Source organism: Salmo salar, chromosome 22, assembly GCF_965601325.2.
Source record: "Salmo salar chromosome 22, fSalSal1, whole genome shotgun sequence".
Classification (NCBI taxonomy): domain Eukaryota; kingdom Metazoa; phylum Chordata; class Actinopteri; order Salmoniformes; family Salmonidae; genus Salmo; species Salmo salar.
The window spans coordinates 23,484,900-23,504,707 of record NC_138312.1 but is presented as its reverse complement, the minus strand read 5'-3'; the positions used below and the strand labels follow the sequence as shown (position 1 = coordinate 23,504,707).

General features: G+C 41.5%; 1 protein-coding gene across 3 annotated transcripts in view; it reads left to right on the top strand.

Annotated features, from left to right (window-relative positions):
• camk1b (calcium/calmodulin-dependent protein kinase Ib) overlaps positions 1-19,808 on the top strand; it is an 85,214-nt gene that overhangs the window by 20,901 nt on the left and 44,505 nt on the right. For all 3 annotated transcript variants that reach the window (XM_014166753.3, XM_082967428.1, XM_014166752.3), the window contains exon 2: positions 3,727-3,840. In XM_014166753.3, coding sequence (XP_014022228.1) covers positions 3,755-3,840 — 86 coding nt within the window. In that variant the 5' untranslated portion in view covers positions 3,727-3,754. The remainder of the gene's footprint in view (positions 1-3,726; positions 3,841-19,808) is intronic.

Genomic DNA, 19,808 nt, shown 5'->3' with positions numbered 1-19,808 from the left:
AACTGTAACTAGGCACTCAGGAACATTCAATGTTGTCTTGGTAAGCAACTCCAGTGTATATTTGGCCTTGTGTTTTAGGTTATTGTCCTGCTGAAAAGTGAATTTTTCTCCCAGTGTCTGTTGGAAAGCAGACTGAACCAGGTTTTCCTCTAGGATTTTGCCTGTGCTCAGTTTCTTTTTATCTTAAAAAACTCCCTAGTCCTTGCCGGTGACAAGCATACCCATAACATCATGTAGCCATCACCATGCTTGAAAATATGAAGAGTGGTTCTCAGGGATGTGTTGTGTTGGATTTGTCCCAAACATACAACTTTGAATTCAGGAAGTAAAGTGAATTTCTTTGCCACATTTTTTTGCAGTTTTACTTTAGTGCGTTATTGCAAACAGGATGCATGTTTTGTAATATTTGTATTCTGTACAGACTTCCTTGTTTTCACTCTGTTATTAAGGTTAGTATTGTGAAGTAACTACAATGTTGTTGATCAATCAACAGTTTCTCCTTTCACAGCCATTAGACTCTAACTGTTTTTTGATAGTCACCATTGGCCTAATGGTGAAATCCTTGAGCGGTTTCCTTCCTTCCTCTCCTGCAACTGAGGTAGGAACGATGCCTGTATCTTTATTGTAACTGAGTGTATTAATACACCATCCAAAGTGTAATTAATAACTTCACCATTCTCAAAGGGATTTTCAATGTCTGCATTTCTTTTACCAATCTACAAATAGGTGCCCTTTTCGCAAGGCTTTGGAAAACCTCCCTGGTCTTTGTGGTTGAATCTGTGTTTGAAATTCAATGCTCGACTGAGGGACCTTACAGAAAGTTGTATGTGTGGGGTACAGAGATGAGGTAGTCTTAAAACCTGTTAGGGACAGACGTTCCGCTAGCGGAACGCCTCACCAATATCCAATGGTATAGCGTGGCGCGAATTACAAATACCTCAAAAATGCTATAACTTCAATTTCACAAACATATGGCTATTTTACACCATTTTAAAGACAAGACTCTCCTTTATCTAACCACATTGTCCGATTTCAAAAAGGCTTTACAGTGAAAGCAAAACATTAGATTATGTCAGGAGAGTACCCTCCCAAAAATAATCACACAGCCATTTTCAAAGCAAGCATATATGTCACAAAAAACAAAACCACAGCTAAATGCAGCACTAACCTTTGATGATCTTCATCAGATGACACTCCTAGGACATTATGTTATACAATACATGCATGTTTTGTTCAATCAAGTTCATATTTATATCAAAAACCAGCTTTTTACATTAGCATGTGATGTTCAGAACTAGCATACCCACCGCAAACTTCCGGTGAATTTACTAAATTACTCACGATAAACGTTAACAAAAAACATAACAGTTATTTTAAGAATTATAGATACAGAACTCCTTTATGCAATCGCGGTGTCCGATTTTAAAATAGCTTTTCGGTGAAAGCACATTTGCAATATTCTGAGTACATAGCCCGGCCATCATGGCTAGCTAATTTGACACCCACCAAGTTTGGCCCTCACCAAACTCAGATTTACTATAAGAAAAATTGGATTACCTTTGCTGTTCTTCATCAGAATATACTCCCAGGACTTCTACTTCAACAACAAATGTTGTTTTGGTTCGAAATAATCCATAGTTATATTGAAATAGCTCAGTTTTGTTCGTGCGTTGAGGTCACTATCCGAAGGGTGACACGCGAGCGCATTTCGTGACAAAAAAAATCTAAATATTCCATTACCGTACTTCGAAGCATGTCAAACGCTGTTTAAAATACATTTTTTATGCAATTTTTCTCGTAAAATAGCGATAATATTCCAACCGGGCGACGTTGTATTCATTCAAACACTGAAAGAAAAACATGGAGTCGTCTCGTGCACACGCACTCCAGTGTCATTGTTCTCAGCCTGACCACTCACAAAAACTAGTTCTGCTTTTCGCCCAGACTGGAGAGCTCTCATTCCACTTTCTGGTGCCTTCTGAGAGCCAATGGAAGCCTTAGAAAATGTAATGTTACAGCAGAGATGCTGTATTTTTGATAGAGATGCCCTAGAAGGAGAACAAATTGTCAGACAGGGCACTTCCTGTATAGAATCTTCTCAGGTTTTGGCCTGCCATGTGAGTTCTGTTATACTCACAGACACCATTCAAACAGTTTTAGAAACTTTAGAGTGTTTTCTATCCAAATCTACTAATTATATGCATATTCTAGTTTCTGGGAAGGAGTAGTAACCAGATTAAATCTGGTACGTTTTTTATCCGGCCGTGAAAATACTGCCCCCTATCCCAAACAGGTTAAAACAATATTGTTAAACACAATTATTGCACACAGAGTTACTCTATGCAACTTGTTATGTGACTTGTTAAGCAAATTTTTACTCCTGAACTTATTTAGGCTTGCCAGTACAAAGGGGTTGAAAAATGATTGACTCAAAACATTTCAGATTTTCAGTTGTAATTTATTTGTAAACATTTTGAAAAACACAATTACACTTTCACATTATGGGGTATTGTGTGTAGGCCAGTGATACAAAATCTCAGTCAAGGGGTGTGAATACTTTTTGAAGGCACTGTGTAAGGAGAATCGCTATACATTTCAGCTGTTTCAAAAACATTGCTGTGCAATTACTGTTAATACTGTATGAGTGTTGAGCTCAATGACACAAATCTGTTTATACTGCCCTGCTTGGAAGGGGGCAACTGTCGGGCGAGTGTTGTGCGCGATCTCCGGTGGTAGCGCTCGGTACGTGATCGTTTTGCAAGTTTACCCAACAGTATTGTCTTGAGAATCGATACCTCTCGAAAATACAATGTGAAAACGTTCTGAGACAGTGTCAACAAAACAGGCTGCAGGCAGTCTGTGTTTTGGTGATGGCAGAGGGGTTACTCTGAGAATAGTGGAGTAAGCTCTGATATAACATTTTTGTCAAAATGGTCTGTTGGGATTTGAAATGTGATAACAGTAGCCCACTTGCAGCTAGGGGAGAGATTCTGTCTGCGAGATCTAATTAGAAGTAAAAAACATTGTATAATGTTTGACCTGGTTGTTTTATTGGTTGATTCATAACCACATCTACTGCTGTTTAAAAGTCTGCATTGTTATGGACCTGCAAAACTAGTCTGTCGGATAGTAAGTGTTACACCATAACACTTTAATTTCCCCTAGTTAAAAAAAGCCACTTGCAACTGAGAGTGCGAGTGAGTATGTCAACTATATTTACAAAAGTGACTTATTTTTGGTGCACAGACTGGTAAGAATAGCAATAAGAGATGTTGAAGGGAAGCTTAAATTATGTTCATTCAGGATTATGAGGTAAAGGAAGAGCAGGACTGACCGCAAACCCTCGTCACCTGAAGCGATTTGTAGAAGTTTGTACATTTTTGGTGACATTCTAATGGTTTTAAGTGTCTGACAGCTCACTTTATCAGACTTAGTTTCCAGGTAAGTCTAAACCATTTGTGTGTCAATCAAAAGGTGCCAAAATATGTACAGTCCAGTTACATTTTTAGTCATCCATTATCTCTTTGACTTTTAAACATTTTTAATTTAGTGTGGAATGACAAAGCTATTCTGTTATCCTCAAAAACAAGAACCCTTATTCTTTCAATTACAATTAATACCTAGACAAATATTTGGGTACACAGCTATCCAGAAAGAGTGTTTGTCTGACCAGTTTTTCCCCCATGTTGAACAGTGAGTGATTTAAGTTTCCCTCCTCTTCTCTAGTATTGTATCCAATCACCGGAAAAGAAAGATGCCTTTGGGTGACGATGGACATTCCTGGAAGAAGAAAACATCAGATGTTAAGGAGAACTTCGACTTCAAGGAGATCCTGGGGACGTAAGTGTTGAAATCATATCTCACTAAGGGGCCATTCTGTTGTTGAGGATATAGTTGAATAGTGAATATACAGTATAACTAGCATGCATGGGTCTGAGCCTTTTGCTATCTCTCTGCTCATTAAAACACCATAAGAGTTCACATGGAACGCTTAGCAGTGTTATTCAGATTCAGGCTACAACACTATAAATACAGAAGGACATTTGCATGTGTTTTCTGTACCTCTACCTTTTTGCATGTTTAACACAGACTGACGACCTCTTTAGGTATATTGGTCATGTTTAATGCAGGCGTGTGGGTAGAAAGTTGCTAATAGAGTCTATTAAAGTTTGAGTGATTGGGGGATATTCTCTTTACTAAGAGCCCTTTGGCTCTGAATGCAGTGAGCTCAGATCAGGACTCTACCTTGACGACATGCCCATGATTGGTTTTTATTAATGCTGAGGTCTACTAGCCTATTGAAGAAAATTCCCCATGGTTTTAGATTACACTGTTGAGGTGTTTGTGTGTGTGTCTAGGCTCTCATGTGTCCTTAGTACGAGTCGGTCTGGTCCAGTTGATAATGTATTCTAACATCAGAACCTGCCTTGCTCTGAGCAGTACTTTGATGTGTTACATGTCTTTTCACTGAATTATAAATGGCCCGGGGGGATTTTGCACTTTTGCTTTTCATATTTAGCTTTTTGTTGTTGTTGTAGTTTCCAGAGTGTGTTGTGTTTCATGTCTGTATGTGTTTTGAGTGGAAAGGACATCACTGGCGTGCTAGGTATTCTGGGCCACATCAAGTATGAAAGTGCAAGCTAAAATACTGTACATTGTCAGAGATGTTACATTTTGATAGAGTTGACATCAGCTGTGCTATTTTGACATGGTCCCTGGTGGGTGAGAACATTCTTCAGTGATGTTGTTTCCCTGCTCAGTGTGTGTGTCTGTCGACGTGTGAGCTGACCCTTGATCCAGGAAGCAGTTAGCAGAGGGACTTTGGTGCCCTTTCCCTGAATTGGAGCATGAGTGAGTGAGTGAGTGAGTGAGAGAGAGAGAGAGAGAGAGAGAGAGAGAGAGAGAGAGAGAGAGAGAGAGAGAGAGAGAGAGAGAGAGAGAGAGAGAGAGAGAGAGAGAGAGAGAGAGAGAGAGAGAGAGAGAGAGAGAGAGAGAGAGAGAGAGGAGAGAGAGAGGAGAGAGAGAGAGAGAGAGAGAGAGAGAGAGAGAGAGAGAGAGAGAGAGAGAGAGAGAGAGAGAGAGAGAGAGAGCTATATTCAAACTATATTCATGCTGGGACCACTTATAGTGAGGAACTATACATTAATACATAAAAAGGCCTTACAAGGGAAATAAATATTTTATCAATATCTTTGCTTAGCTCAGGCCATTGCTAAAGAGGAATGAGAGGTTGAGAGAGACTGAATGCCTAACATATACGAGGAGCAGACAGAGAGAAAAGACGGAAACATGCAATCAGGGGGCCAGCTGTAGCTCCATACAATCAGGTGTTCAGAGAGACATCCCGTGCTTGGTCAGTGCCAGTTGTAGCTTGAAGTCTGTCCTTTCAACAGCTCTGTGTTTATGTTCGAGGGGGTCGGCCTTCTACGCTAAAGTGTTGACTAATCCAGTGGACAGAGCCTTTCATTTAGCCCCGAGTGGTGGATGGGTGGCTCTGTTTCTCCCATCAACAGTGATGATGAGAATATTGTTCCCTGTGTGTTTGTGGGTCTGTCTGCGTGTATCTGATCTAAAGAGGGTTTTAAACCTGCAATGTTTTTTCCTGATTCTACATCTAATTGATGTAAAAGAGTGGTTAACAAGCCCATGGATGTACACAGAGAGCTAATATTAATAATATGTATGTCAATCTTTCCTGGCTCAAAGTGGAGGAGAGATTGACTTCATCAAGTCCAAAACAGACTATGGAAGGCGCACAGTACTACATGGAACTCTATTCCACATCAAGTAACTCATGCAAGCAGTAAAATTTGATTTAAAAAACAGATACAAAAAACACCTTATGGAACAGCGGGGACTGTGAAGCAACACAATCATAGGCACAGGCATATGCATACACACACATGATAACATATGCACTATACACACACGGACACATGGATTTTGTACTGTATACAATTGAAGTCGGAAGTTTACATACACCTTAGCCAAATACATTTCAACTCTGTTTTTCACAATTCCTGACATTTAATCCTAGTATAAATTCCCTGTCTTAGGTCAGTTAAGATCACCACTTTATTTTAAGAATATGAAATGTCAGAATAATAGTAGAGAGAATGATTTATTTCCGCTTTTATTTATTTCATCACATTCCCAGTGGGTCAGAAGTTTACATACACTCAATTAGTATTTGGTAGCATTGCCTTTAAATTGTTTAACTTGGGTCAAATGTTTCAGGTAGCCTTCCACAAGCTTCCCACAATAAGTTGGGTGAATTTTGGCCCATTCCTCCTGACAGAGCTGGTGTAACTGAGTCAGGTTTGTAGGCCTCCTTGCTCGCACACGCTTTTTCAGTTCTGCCCACAAATTTTCTATAGGGTTGAGGTCAGGGCTTTGTGATGGCCACTCCAATACCTTGACTTTGTTGTCCTTAAGCCACTTTGAAACAACTTTGGAAGTATGGTTGGGGTCATTGTCCATTTGGAAGACCCATTTGCGACCAAGCTTTAACTTCCTGGCTGATGTCTTGAGATGTTGCTTCAATATATCCACCAAATTTTCCTTCCTTATGATGCCATCTATTTTGTGAAGTGCACCAGTCCCTCCTGCAGCAAAGCACCCCCACAACATGATGCTGCCACCCCCGTGCTTCAAGGTTGGGATGGTGTTCTTCGGCTTGCAAGCCTCCCCCTTTTTCCTCCAAACATAACGATGGGCATTATTGCCAAACAGTTCTATTTTTGTTTCATCAGACTAGAGGACACTTCTCCAAAAAGTATGATCTTTGTAACCATGTGCAGTTGCAAACCATAGTCTGGCTTTTTTATGGCGGTTTTGGAGCAGTGGCTTCTTCCTTGCTGAGCTACCTTTCAGGTTATGTCGATATAGGCCTGGTTTTACTGTGGATCTAGATACTTTTGTACCTGTTTCCTCCAGCATCTTCACAAGGTCCTTTGCTGTTGTTCTGGGATTGATTTGCAATTTTCACACCAAAGTACGTTCATCTCTAGGAGACAGAACGCGTCTCCTTCCTGAGCGGTATGACGGCTGCGTGGTCCCATGGTGTTTATACTTGCGTACTATTGTTTGTACAGATGAACGTGGTACCTTCAGACGTTTGGAAATTGCTCCCAAGGATGAACCAGACTTGTGGATGTCTACAATTTTTTTATGAAGTCTTGGCTGATTTCTTTTGATTTTCCCATGATGTCAAGCAAAGAAGCACTGAATTTGAAGGTAGGCCTTGAATTACATCCACAGGTACACCTCCAATTAATGTAAACTTCTGACCCACTGGAATTGCGATACAGTGAATTCTAAGTGAAATAATCTGTCTGTAAACAATTGTTGGAAAAATGACTTGTGTCATGCACAAAGTGGATGTCCTAACCGACTTGCCAAAACTATAGTTTGTTAACAAGGAATTTGTGGACTGGTTGAAAAACAAGTTTTAATGACTCCAACCTAAGTGTATGGAAACTTCCGACTTCAACTGTATCTGTGGTAGTGGTGGATTAGGAGCCCGAGGGCACACGGTCTGTGAATGTATTGTAATGTTTTTAAAACTGTATAAACTGCCTTAATTTTGCTGGACCCCAGGAAGAGTAGCAGCTAATGGGGATCCCGAATAAATACAAATACAAACAGGCAGTAAGACGCCTTGTGAGGAACTGTATTGCGATGCTGTTTAATAAAGGGTGCGTCCTCAGCCCCCTCCTGTACTCCCTGTTCACCCATGGCTGCATGGCCAAACACGCCTCCAAATCAATCATGAACTTTGCAGTAGTAGGCTTGATTACCTACAACGATGAGACAGCCTACAGGGAGGAGGTGAGGGCTCTGGGAGTGTGGTGCCAGGAAAATAACCTCTCACTCAGCATCAACAAAACTAAGGAGATGATCGTGGACTTCAGGAAACAGCAGAGGGAGCACCTCCCTATCTACATTGATGGGACCGCAGTGGAAAAGGTGAAAGCTTCAAGTTCCTCGGCGTACACATCACTGACAAACTGAAATGGTCCACCCACATAGATAGTGTGGTGAAAAAGGCGCAACAGCGCCTCTTCAACCTCAGGAGGATAAAGAAATTTGGCTTAACACCTAAAACCCTCAGAAACTTTTACAGATGCACAATTGAGAGCATCCTGTCGGGCTGTATCACCGCCTGGTATGGCAACTGCACTGCCCACAACTGCAAAGCTCTCCAGAGGGTGGTGCGGTATGCCCAACGCATCACCGGGGGCAAACTTCAAGCCCTCCTGGACACCTACAGCACCCGATGCCATAGGAAGGCCAAACAGATCATCAAGGACATCAACCACCCGAGCCACTGCCTGTTCACCCCGCTATCATCCAGAAGGTGAGGTCAGTACAGGTGCATCAAAGCTGGACCGAGAGACTGAAAACAGCTTCTATCTCAAGGCCATCAGACCGCTAAACAGCCATCACTAGCACATCAGCTGCCTATAGACATAGATTAGAAATCGCTGGCCACTTTTAGAAATGGATCACTAGCCACTTTAATCATTTTTACGTATCTAGCATTACTAAACTGTACTCCACACTATTCTATGATATTGTAGTCGCTTTTAAATTGTGTTTACATATTGCATCACCCATTTCATATGTATATACTGTATTGTATTCTATACTACACCACTTGCTGTTAAACAGCCATCTCGATAGGCTGCTGCCTATAGACATAGATTAGGAATCACTAGCCACTTTAATAATGTCTCCGTATCTTGCATTACTCATCTCATATGTATAAACTGTACTCTATACTATTCTACGGTATCTTAGTCACTATAATTGCGTGTAAATTTTGCATCGCCAATCTCATATGTATATACTGTATTCTATACTATGCCACTGTATCTTAGTCCAGTGCTGCTCTGACATATATGTATATATATTCTTAATCCATTCCTTACTTAGATTTATGTGTATTTTGGGTATTTGTTGTGAAACTGTTAGATATTACTTGTTAGATATTACTGCACTTTCGGAGCTAGAAACACAAGCATTTTGCTACAACCGCAATAAGATCTGCTAAACACGTGTATGTGACCAATAAAGCCTGTCTTCAGACTGCTGAATAATCTGTGTTCTGATCTCTTCCTGGTGCCTGGATAATGGAATCAGGCTAAACCTATTATCCAGTTGAGCTGTTTAAAAGGCTTTGGTGTACCAGTCTGCACGTTTCAACATGCATTTGAAGCAATGACACTTGGGAATGTGTTAAAAAAAAATTCTGGATCAAAAAGGGGGTTAGCTGAGAGAAAATGTTGCAATTTTAAAGCAAAATTCCCCCAAATCTACAGTACATATTCTGCCATGGACCTGAGAGAAAATGTTGCAGATTTAAAGCTAGTTTCCTGCAATTCTATGCATTTTGCCATGGATAATGCTGTGTTCTTTTTGTCAAATATAATAAAAAAATGAATACTGCTAAATTCATTGTTTTGGGAATTTTCAAAAGGCCAGCATCCCGGAGTCGCCTCTTCACTGTTGATGTTGAGACTGGTGTTTTGCGTGTACTATTTAATGAAGCTGCCAGTTGAGGACTTGTGAGGCGTCTGTTTCTCAAACTAGACACTTTAATGTACTTGTCCTCTTGCTCAGTTGTGCACCGGGGCCTCCCACTCCTCTTTCTATTCTGGTTAGAGACAGTTTGCGCTGTTCTGTGAACAGAGTAGTACACAGTGTTGTCTGAAATCTTCAGTTTCTTGGCAATTTCTTGCATGGAATAGCCTTCATTTCTCAGATCAAGAATAGACTGATGATTTTCAGAAGAAAGTATTTTTTTCTGGCCATTTTGAGCCTGTAATCGAACTCACAATTGTTGACGCTCCAGATACTCAACTAGTCTAAAGAAGGCCAGTTTTATTGCTTCTTTAATCAGGACAACAGTTTTCAGCTGTGCTAACATAATTGCAAAAGGGTTTTCTAATGATCAACTAGCCTTTTGAAATTATAAACTTGGAATAGCTAACACAACGTGCCATTGGAACACAGGAGTGATGGTTGCTGATAATGGGCCTCTGTACGCCTATGTAGATATTCCATAACAAATCATTTACAACATTAACAATGTCTAAACATTGATGTTATTTTAATGGGATTTTTTTTCTTTAAAAAACAAGGACATTTCTAAGTGACCCAAAATGTTTTAGCGGTAGTGTGTATATATGTGTGTATATATATATATATATATATTTGACACACCTACACACCTACTCATTCAAGGGTTTTTCTTCCTTTTTACTATTTTCTACATTGTAGAATAATAAAAACTATGAAATAACACATATGGAATCATGTAGTAACCAAAAAATGGTTAACCAAATCAAAATATATTTGATATTGGAAATTCAAAGTAGCCGCCCTTTACCTTGATGAGAGCTTTGCACACTCTTGGCATTCTCTCAACCAGCTTCATGAGGTAGTCACCTGGAATGCATTTCAATTAACAGGTGTGCCTTGTTAAAAGGTAATTTGTGGAATTTGTTTCCTTCTTAATGTGTTTGAGCCAAGCAGTTGTATTGTGACAAGGTAGGGGTGGTATACAGAAGATAGCCCTATTTGGTAAAAGACCAAGTCCATATTTATGGCAAGAAAAGCTCCAGTAAGCAAAGAGAAATGACAGTCATTACTTTAAGACATGAAGGTTAGTCAATCCTGAAAATGTCAAGAACTTTGAAAGTTTCTTCAAGTGCAGTCGCAAAAACAGTCAAGCTTATGATGAAACTGGCTCTCATGATGACCGACACAGGAAAGGTCATGGAGGAGGAGGTGTGATGGTGTTGGGGTGCTTTGCTGGTGACACTGCCTGGGATTTATTTTGAATTCAAGCCACACTTAACCAGCATGGCTACCACAGTATTCTGCAGCGATACACCATCTCATCTGGTTTGCACTTGGTGGGACTATCATTTGTTTTTCAACAGGACAATGACCCAACACACCTCCAGGCTGTGTAAGGGCTATTTGACCAAGAAGGAGAGTGATGGAGTGCTGCATCAGATGACCTGGCCTCCACAATCACCTGACCTCAACCCAATTGAGATGGTTTGGGATGAGTTAGACTGCAGAGTGAAGGAAAAGTAGCCGACAAGTGCTCAGCGTATGTGGGAACTCCTTCATTCCAGGTGAATCTGGTTGAGAGAATGCCAAGAGTGTGCAAAGCTGTCATCAAGGTAAAGGGTGGCTACTTTGAAGAATCTAAAATCTGAAATATTTTTTTTATTTGTTTAGAACTTTTTTGGTTACTACATGATTCCATATGTGTTATTTCATAGTTCTGATATCTTCACTATTATTATGCAATGTAGAAAATAGTAAAAACGAAGACAAACCCTTAAATGAGTAGGTGTGTCCAAACTTTTGACTGGTACTGTATTTTTTTTAAACTCTGTTTACAATGGCAGAACAATTCCTGGTGTTATCTCTACACTGCATGTCTCTTATTTGACACTATTTGCATCTGTCATGCCCTGACCGTAGAGATCCTTATTATTCTCTATGTTTGGTTAGGTCAGGGTGTGACTCGGGTGGGAATATCTATGTTTTCTGTTTCTTTGTTTTTGGCCGAGTGTGGTTCCCAATCAGAGGCAGCTGTCTATAGTTGTCTCTGATTGGGAATCATACTTAGGCAGCCTGCCAGCGTCTATGCCTGACGGAACTGTTTGCTTTCGTTTCGTTTCTTTTGGTTAGTTTTGTTTGAGTGTTTCTTGTAAATAAATATCATGAACACTTACCACACTGTGCTTTGGTCCACTTCTCCTTCAACTACAAACGACAAGCGTTACAGCATCCTTTACATTCATAGCTTTGTCAGTTCTAGCTTGAGCCTACTCTATTTTGTGCAAGTGTCATGTTTTTTTGTGAATCACAAAGAAACCAGGAGGTTATTAGCTATATTTTATTATTTAAAGAATGTCCTTTGCCATGCAGTTTCTATTCTAAATATCAAGTAAATGTTTGCCAAATAAAGGATAACAATATGAGTATCTCCTCGTATGTCTGGTGACAGTGCACACACACTGGAACGGTTAGAATTGGCTTCCTATATCGCAACAAAGCATCCTTCACTCATGCTGCCAAACACACCCTCGTAAAACTGACCATCCTACCGATCCTTGACTTCGGTGATGTCATCTGTAAAATAGCCTCCAACACTCTACTCAAGAAACTGGATGCAGTCTATCACAGTGCCATCCGTTTTGTCACCAAAGCCCCATACGCTACCCACCATTGCGACCTGTACGCTCTCGTTGGTTGGCCCTCGCTTCATACTCGTCGCCAAACCCACTAGCTACAGGTTATGTACAAGTCTCTGCTAGGTAAAGCCCCGCCTTATCTCAGCTCACTGGTCACCATAGCAGCACCCACTCGTAGCATGCGCTCCAGCAGGTATATCTCACTGGTCACCCCTAAAGCCAATTCCTCCTTTGCCGCCTTTCCTTCCAGTTCTCTGCTGCCAATGACTGGAACGAACTGCAAAAATCTCTGAAGCTGGAGACTCATATCTCCCTCACTAGCTTTAAGCACCAGCTGTCAGAGCAGCTCACAGATCACTGCACCTGTACATAGCCCATCTGTAAACAGCCCATCTATCTACCTACCTCATCCCCATACTGTATTTATTTATTTATCTTGCTCCTTTGCACCCCAGTATCTCTACTTGCACATTCATCTTCTGCACATTCTACCATTCCAGTGTTTAATTGCTATATTGTAATTACTTCGCCACCATGGCCTATTTATTGCCTTAACTTTCCTCATTTGCACTCACTGTATATAGACGTTTTGTTTTCTTTTGTTCTACTGTATTATTGACTGTATGTTTTGTTTATTCCATGTGTAACTCTGTGTTGTTGTATGTGTCGAATTGCTACGCTTTATCTTGGCCAGGTCGCAGTTGCAAATGAGAAATTGTTCTCAACTAGCCTACCAGGTTAAATAAAGGTGAAATAAATAAATAAAATAAAATAGCCTTATTGATACATTAGCACTGAGCGATGAACTGTTCCAATGAAACAGGATGTTTACATAAGGTGCACTGACATTAGACATACATTATTTGAAGTTTCCATTAAGTACACACTTGGATCCTTGTTAGTGAGGATTTAAACATCATCCATAACACAGTTTACCTAATGTAGCCCAATGATACCTTGTGTTCCCAAGGCTCCTATGTTGGTGCTGGTATAAGTATTTAATTGGAATATTTCTACCACAGTGCTTGTCTCATTCCTATCATCGTGATGTTGGTCAAACATTTTGGGTAAACCCCCTTTTCTCTTGACTTCAGTTGTTAGACATTTTTTAGATAAAGTTGTGTATGTGACGGGTATGTTTAGGTTTCCTTTCCTCCATATCCCCTGGTCTGCCGATGGGGTTGTCCGCCTGTTTATGGAAAGATCACCAGCTCATCACGTTGTCAGCTAAGAGTTCTCCATTGGCTGGTTGTCTTAGCAACAGGAGGAGACACTTTCCATATGGACGCTAACAATCACTATGGAAACAAAGTTTGTATTTGCTATTAATAATCCTGGTGTGTGAATATGTGAGCATTGTGAGGGGCGGTGAAGTCCCCTCATTGTATACACAGTTGAATATCTCTGCTAGGAGCAAAGTTGAATTCCTGGAGACTCCCTCTTTGACGTTCTTTCACAAATAGGCCTTATAAGGGATGTGTGTGTGTGTGTGTGTGACTCCCCTCCCACCCTCCACCCCCCCATGCCATCCCTTTGTAGCAGAAATTCTCTGATCATGGCCTCAGTTTGTGTCGTCGGCTGTGTTTTGATCTTATTCAGCCCCACTCCACAACACAATAGCTGACTGATCAATCTGCCCTTAACAAGTTCAATGAATAGATGTATCTATTATGTTTCTCATTCATAGTAATGAAGCACTCTAATGACAAAACATTTAAATAATAGAAATTATAATTCAGGGCCTTGTCTACCACCTACCCAATGATGTATTCTGTCACACAGAGGGAGGCGGATGAGGCTTATTGGGGAGAACAACTTTCTTTCTACTCACTGTCTTCGTCCACATTGATACAGGCACTGATGTGCCTCTATTAGGATGGAATGAGTCCCTTTAAGTAAATATTTGTGACATACTATTAAAGTACACTCCTGGGAATGAATGTGACTTCATATAGAGTTTGTTAAGGTAACTTTGAACAATACCTTTTCCATGATAAACTGTGTGTGTTAATGTGTGTTGTTGTGTGCATGTGTGAGTGTCCTGCTGCTGCTGCATCTGGTTCTATAATTAAAATGGATCTGGATAAAATATCACCACAACTGCAATCAACTAAAATCATCTCCCCTGTGAATCTCCTTGTCTTTTCTTTCTTTTATTCTCCTTATCTTAATCACTCTCCTCTGCAGTTGTCTCTCTTTCTATCATTCCCTCTATGTCCTCTCCTCCCTTTCAGTCAGTCAACTTTGATACAAAATCCTATGTGGAGTCGCACTCTCATGACTTTGGTTGAAGGATCTACAATGATGCCTGAGAAGGCCAATGAAATCTGCGCCTCGCTGGAAGCTCCACCTTCCACAGGTGATAAGCGTGAGGCTCGGATTAATTCCTTCAGTTATTCAGCTCTCCCCTCGGTAGGGGACAAGAATGATTCCCGCTACTAAAACAAAACATTTGAAAATGATACTGTCTGTTACATTGCGCCAACTAAACTGTCCCATAGTGGTAGAGCATACTCACCCCCTGGTAACCTCCATGATAATGTTTTTTCCCTGCGGCTATTTTATATGTGTGCGGTCCAGCGCTCGGTGACAGCCGGTTACTGGAAGGCATCTTACCACCTAAACCGAGTGAGGTTCGTTGTGACAACAGTACCCCCAAGTCGCCGGAGTCCGTGTGCCCAGGTGGGCCAGGCTTTAGGCAAACCTTGGCATATAAAAACAGTTTTTTCATCCGATATCCACAGTCTTCACTGGTGTTAAAAGTGTTGATTCCCGTATGTGAGTTTTATGAAAAGTGTTCCTTCTCCATGTTCAGACACATGGTTGTCAAGGGTGGTGGAAATGGGAGAAGAACCACTCTCTCCCAGTCTACAAGGTGGTATCCCGTCACTTCACGGGAATCTCGCTGTCTGCTCCGACCGATAGCGCACATGCGCAGTGTCGCCCTGGATCATGCGAACAGTGACGTCAAGGAACAGGCTACAATTTGTTGTGCGTATCGGGCAGCGTCATCACATCGACTGTTCCCGAGGCCTCAGTGCCTGTTTTGAGGGTGGAAATATCCTCCCATCACCAGAAGCAGGCAATCTGTGTGGTTCCTATGTGGAAGATCATGGACTGCCTTGTACAGACGGTATTCCTGGTTACGAAAAGGGACGGGACATTGCATCCCATTCTAGACCTAAGTGCTCTCAGCAAGCACCTCAGAGTCTACAAACTCAGAATACTCACAAGCAGCTGGCTATTACAGTGATTGGCTGGTGGAGTATGGTTGAGGGGACAAGCAGAGTTACACACATCCATGCTACTGTCCCGTATTCAGTCTCTAGGCTTCATGAGAAACCGAGAATAAGAGCTCTCTGACATCATCTCAATGCATTCCGTTTCTGGGTCTCAAGCTAGACTCACTCGCGTATCACGCTTTTCGATCCCAACAGAGGGGGTCTGGGTTCCGGCTCCGCTTAGACAAATTTCAGTCGGGTCATACTGTGTGTTTTCACCAGTGCCTATGCCTCCTGTGGATGATGGTGGCTGCATCTCGCTGCCTAAGCGGGTCGCTTTGGGCCATGGCCTTGTGGTGGGTCCCTCGACTATTGTTAGGGGGCTCCCATGGGCTGAGTTGTGTCCAACAGGGTGATCATGCCAGACGCATCCCCCGAGGGTGGGGTGCGCTGTATGAAGGCAACTCGATTCGGGGGGTATGCACACTGGTGCAAAGCACACTGCAGGTCAATTACCTGGAGTATCTGGCGCTCAGGGGCTTCGCCCTGTTTTTGCCAGGCCAGCTTGTGCTGGTCAGAACCGACAATATGTCAGTGGTGGCATCAACAGATGGGGACAGACTCTGTCTCTCATCTTCTTAACCTTGGCTTGCTCCCTGTTGCTAGCTTTCGTTTTGGGCGACGCATGTCCCCGGTTGCCTCAACTCGGGGGAAGATCTTTTATCCAGCTGGGACCCTCTCAGGTGTGGAGGCACTGCCAGATATGGGACATTTTCGGCAGGGCCGACGTAGATCTATATGCATTGCGAGACAACATGCAGTGTCTTCTATTTTTCTCGATGAGGGACCTAAGTGACCCGTTGAAAATGAACGCTCTGGTGCACAAGTGGCTTCGGACACAGCAAACCTTCTTGCCACAGCTTGCATTGATGTGCCATCCTGGATGAGCTACACTACCTGGGCCACTTGTGTGGGTTGTAGACTCCGTCTCATGCTACCACTAGAGTGAAAGCACCGCCAGCATTCAAAAGTGACCAAAACATCAGCCAGGAAGCATTGGAACTGAGAAGTGGTCTGTGGTTTCCACCTGCAGAACCACTCCTTTATTGGGGGTGTCTTGCTTATTGCCTATAATTTCCACCTGTTGTCTATTCCATTTGCACAACAGCATGTGAAATGTATTGTCAATCAGTGTTGCTTCCTAAGTGGACAGTTTGATTTCACAGAAGTGTGATTGACTTGGAGTTACATTGTGTTGTTTAAGTGTTCCCTTTATTTTTTTGAGCAGTATATATCGGCCCTCAATGTGAGAAAGACAAAACAGCTGATTGTGGACAACAGGAAAAGGAGGACCGAGCACACTCCCATTCACATTGATGGTGCTGTGGTGAAGCTGGTCGAGAGCTTGAAGTTCCTTGGCGTCCACATGCTAATAAACTATCATGGTCCAAATAAACAAAGATGTGAAGAAGGCTCGACAACGCCTCTTTTCAGGAGACTGAAAAGATTTGGCATGCGTCCTCAGATCCTGAAAAATTTCTACAGCTGCACCATCGAGAGCATCCTGACTGGTTGCATCACCACTTGATATGGTGCTACAGAGGGTAGTGTGTACGGCCCAGTACATCACTGGGGCCAAGCTTCCTGCCATCCAGGACCTCTATACGAGGCGGTGTCAGAGGAAAGCCCTAAAAATTGTCAAAGACTCCAGCCACTCTAGTCGTAGACTGTTCTCTCTGCTACTGCACGGCAAGCGGTACCAGAGCACCAAGTCTAGGTCCAAAAGGCTCCTTTACAGCTTCTACCCCCAAACTGCTAAATAGTTAATCAAATGGCTACCCAGATCACTTTATCCCTACCTACAGTGGTTCCTCCTTTAAAAGTTGCGTGCTTACACCGCGGGACTTAGTGGTATCCAGCGTCATGGCTTCATTGCTCCAGACCACCACAAGGTGGAGTTAGAGCACTAATTATGCATTTGGGTCCCAAATGCATATAAGAAAAATGTTATTACCTTTGCTGTCTTCGTCAGAATGCACTCCCAGGACTTCTACTTCAATAACAAATGTTGGTTTGGTTCAAAATAATCCATAGTTATATCCAAACAGCGGCGTTTTGTTTGTGCGTTCAAGACACTATCCAAAAGGGTAAATAAGGGTGACGAGCATGGCGCAATTCGTGACAAAAAAATTCTAAATATTCCATTACCGTACTTCGAAGCATGTCAACCGCTGTTTAAAAACAATTTTTATGCCATTTTTCTCATAAAAAACCGATAATATTCCGACCGGGAATCTGCGTTTAGGTAAACAGACGAAAGAAAATAAAGCATTCGGTCGACTCGGGCACGCGCCTAAGCCCATAGTACTCTGATCGGCCACTTGCCAAACGCGATAAAGTGTTTCAGCCAGAGGCTGCCTCGATATCGTTCAGCTTTTTCCCGGGCTCTGAGAGCCTATGTGAGCCGTAGGAAGTGTCACGTTATTGCAAAGATCCTCAGTCTTCAATAAAAAGAGCCAAGATGAAACACAAATTGTCAGACAGGCCACTTCCTGCATGGAATCTTCTCAGGTTTTGGCCTGCCATATGAGTTCTGTTATACTCACAGACACCATTCAAACAGTTTTAGAAACTTTAGGGTGTTTTCTATCCAAAGCCAATAATTATATACATATTCTAGTTACTGGGCAGGAGTAGTAACCAGATTAAATCGGGTACGTTTTTTATCCGGCCGTGTCAATACTGCCCCCTAGCCCTAACAGGTTAATGTAGAGACAAATGCTTGTGCATATTTTTTTGTCATAAAGTTAATTTACGAAAATCGCTATTTATTTATCTATTTAGCAAGTTATCTGACAAGCTAACATTAGTCAGCTAGCTAGCTAGTGTTATGACATGAGAATGAATTTGTAATTCGTGTTGTTTAATGTTATAGGGACTCCTGAAAAAAACAGCATACCAGGCTGTCGTCTTGTGAAACAGTGAATGTGAAGAATCTAGCTAGCCAAAGCATTTACTGCAAATTGAATGTACAATTGTGTAAGCTTGCCTTGCAATGCAGCTGAAGTAACATAGCTAGCTAATTATTTACTTGCTTAGTGTAGTGGATGATAAAAATAACTGTGTGCCTATGGATGTGTGGCTAGCTACAGTATGTAGCCGATCTGTGTATGGACCCTAAAACGTTTGGTATGAATATTAGTTCAGAACCTATCATCATCATCAGCTATCATAGTTGTATTAGCTATCATAGTTGTATTAGCTATCATCAGCTATCATGTTGTATTAGCTTCAAGTCTGAATGGAATTAATGAAGGCTATGGATAGAGTAGAATATAATAACTTTATTTTGCCATGTATGCAACTCCTATATACATGTACTGTAGTTATTACCACACATGAGATCCCCACATTGTAGCCTGTACATTGAATATATTCACTGATCATGTACTCTTCCTTGGCAAATAAAGGTGGGGTTCAGGTATGAATCTGAGACATTATTTTTCAGTCATATCAAACTCCATTCTTTGAAGGATGCTGTGTCTGCATGTATGTATTACAATTATACACTTCAACAGTGTTTACCACTCTTGCTCCTGGGACATCAATGATTACACATTGTAACTATGCAATGGACTAGAAACACAATTTAAGTAAAGGCTGATTTGTAATTCATATATACAGAAATATCTAACTCCCTTCATCTGCATTAATCTGAGGACACAGAATAGTATTTCAATGAGATACTTAATTTCAACCAGTGGAGAATGTGAAACGCTTTATTGAAAGAAGTTCATTATCCAGGTGTTATAAATACATGCATTATAATTATGATAATTGTAATATTATAAATACAAGTTCAATCTGTACGTCAATGCACATATGGTGTTCATTATAAAACAAGGAGGAAAGTCAAGGCTGGGAGAGAGGTGTAGAAGACAGAAAGGGAAAGAGGTAAGAACAGAGGCAGACAGCATATGATTAATGAATTACAGTGCTACCTTAATATTCTCTCAGTTCATCACAGTTACAGTGTCTCCTAACCAGCCTTGGGCCCCCAGTTGGCCCGAAGGTTATCTTAAGAGCGGGTGAGGTGGCGATGACGGCACTGGCTTCCTCTCTCACATCAAAACATACCTGCAGACGAGAGACAGATGGAAAAAGAGAGAGCATGATTAAGCCTTGTTTTTTTATTCTAACACGGTCAGTCATCATAATCATCAAGAGGTGAAATGCAAAACTGACCTTGGATCATTAACTCTGGGACCACTACATCGCTATCTGTATTTCAATGTAAAGCATCTCTTTAATAATACTTCCTGTTGACCCGACCAATTGACCTCTCACCTGTGATCATGCTGTGCCC